Here is a 1,779-nt window from a genome sequence, read left to right as displayed (position 1 = left end):
ACCTTGTGCATTCGCAGCTGAGGCAGAGAGACAGCAGAAGACTCACCAGGAGCGGGGAGCGCAGGGACGATGCCCCTCACGGACCCCCGAGAGCGCCTTCCCCCGGGGGTGGGTGCCCGGCCGCTGCGTGTTTCCAGGGCCGCCGGGTAGCCTGCGTGGTCGTGGGTGCAGAGGCCCTGGCTGGGTGGCCTGCGGTCCGATCACGTACAATAGCTGCAGAAAACATGCCCATGAGGACATTCCCGCGCTGTGCCCGGGTGTGGGTCCACACCCTTGCAGCGCAGCCTGGGCACGTCCTCTCTCCGGAGCCCTTGGCGGTGGTCGTTCTGGCCCAGACCGCGGGCCGCCGAGCTGGCCGCCTCAGGAGTAGGAGTCTTTGATGTCACCCGGGGCCTCGGCCTCCCGCCCTCGGCCCCTGAGGGTGTTGAAGACCTTGCGGTAGGAGTGCCTGAACGCGGGGTTGGAGAAGCAGTACACCGCGGGGTTCAGCACGCTCTGCAGGTACGTGAGGCTGTTGCTCACGTCGGACACGTGCACCATCACCCCCAGGGCCCTGCAGCCGCCCGCCGCTCGGAAGACGGCCACCAGGACCCGGGCCAGGAAGCTGGGCAGGAAGCACGCGGCGAAGAGGACCACGACCACGGTCACCAGCGCCCGGGCCCTCTGCAGCTTGGGCTGCCCGACGGGGTCCCGGAGCCGCCGCCGCAGCGTCCTGATGATCCTGGCGTTGCAGAACAGGATGAGGCCGAAGGGAAGAACGAACTGCGCCAAGATCAGCGCTTCCTGCCAGGCGGCGCTGAAGGAGAGCTCGGCCCCGGGCTCCAGGCCGGGACACGCGGCCGCGGGCACCAACAGGCTCTGGTGCGTGAGGCCGAGAAGCAGGAGCCAGACGCAGCCCGAGACGCCCCAGGCCGCCCGCGGGGACAGCAGGTTGACCTTCAGCCGGGGGTGGACCACGCGGAAGTAACGGTCCACAGCCACGGCCGTGAGGAAGGCGACGCCCACCCCGCGGCCGAGCACCCGCAGGAAGAGCAGGCTTCGGCAGGACGCGTGTCCGAGGCGCCACGTCTTGTGGCCCAGGTAGAAGGCGGCGTGGAAGGGCAGGCAGACGGCGATCAGGAGGTCGGCGGTGACCAGGTTGAGCAGGTACACGGCGTAGGGCTTCCACACCTTGAGGCGGAACGCGAAGGTCCAGAGCGCCACGCTGTTGCCCAGCAGGCCCAGGCCGCACTCCAGCGCCAGCAGCGCGGCTACAGTCGCCTCCACCGCGCGGCTCTGCACCGAGCAGTTGGCGGCCAGCATGTTGCCGCGCGTCTGCTGCCGGAGTCCACTGCAAGGTGGCCGAGCGCACGGGGCCGGGGCCGCGGGTGATGCCGGCTCCTTTCCGCAGAGCGACGGACGCCGGCGCTTTCCTGCCGCGGGACACTGGAGTTCTGCATTTTCTCAGCGCGAGAAAACACTGACCTGGCATCGGGAGGGAGTCAAAAGCAAACTAAAATTTGTTTAGGGGAAGAGGATCGGGGGCGGGGGAGGGAAAAAGCCCTTTTGGTTTTGTTCTGTTTTGTTTGGCCCTGAAAACGGGAAGCTGTGTTTCACTTCACATCATCCGGCGTCCCACTGAGGAGACGACGGCCCCAATAGCGGGGTGAGCGCAGCTCTGCCCCTGCGGGGGCTGCAGAAGGAGCTGGAAGGGCCTCACTCCATCAGGCTTCTTGTCTCTATACGGTTAGAGCCACGATGGGCCCCCGGGTCCTGCCGCGTGACTGTGCCTCACGGGAA

General features: G+C 67.5%; 1 protein-coding gene across 1 annotated transcript; it reads right to left on the bottom strand.

Moving 5' to 3' along the window:
• Window positions 1–219: 219 nt before the first annotated feature.
• On the bottom strand, window positions 220–1,302 carry GPR31 (G protein-coupled receptor 31). Its single transcript, XM_077757374.1, has one exon. The coding sequence runs from the start codon at window positions 1,300–1,302 to the stop codon at window positions 361–363; it is 942 nt and encodes a 313-aa protein (XP_077613500.1). The 3' UTR covers window positions 220–360.
• Between the last annotated feature and the right edge of the window lie 477 nt (window positions 1,303–1,779).

This window comes from Crocuta crocuta, unplaced genomic scaffold (assembly GCF_008692635.1).
Source record: "Crocuta crocuta isolate KB4526 unplaced genomic scaffold, BGI_CrCroc_1.0 scaffold506, whole genome shotgun sequence".
Lineage (NCBI taxonomy): Eukaryota > Metazoa > Chordata > Mammalia > Carnivora > Hyaenidae > Crocuta > Crocuta crocuta.
This window is presented reverse-complemented; position numbering and strand designations above follow the sequence as displayed.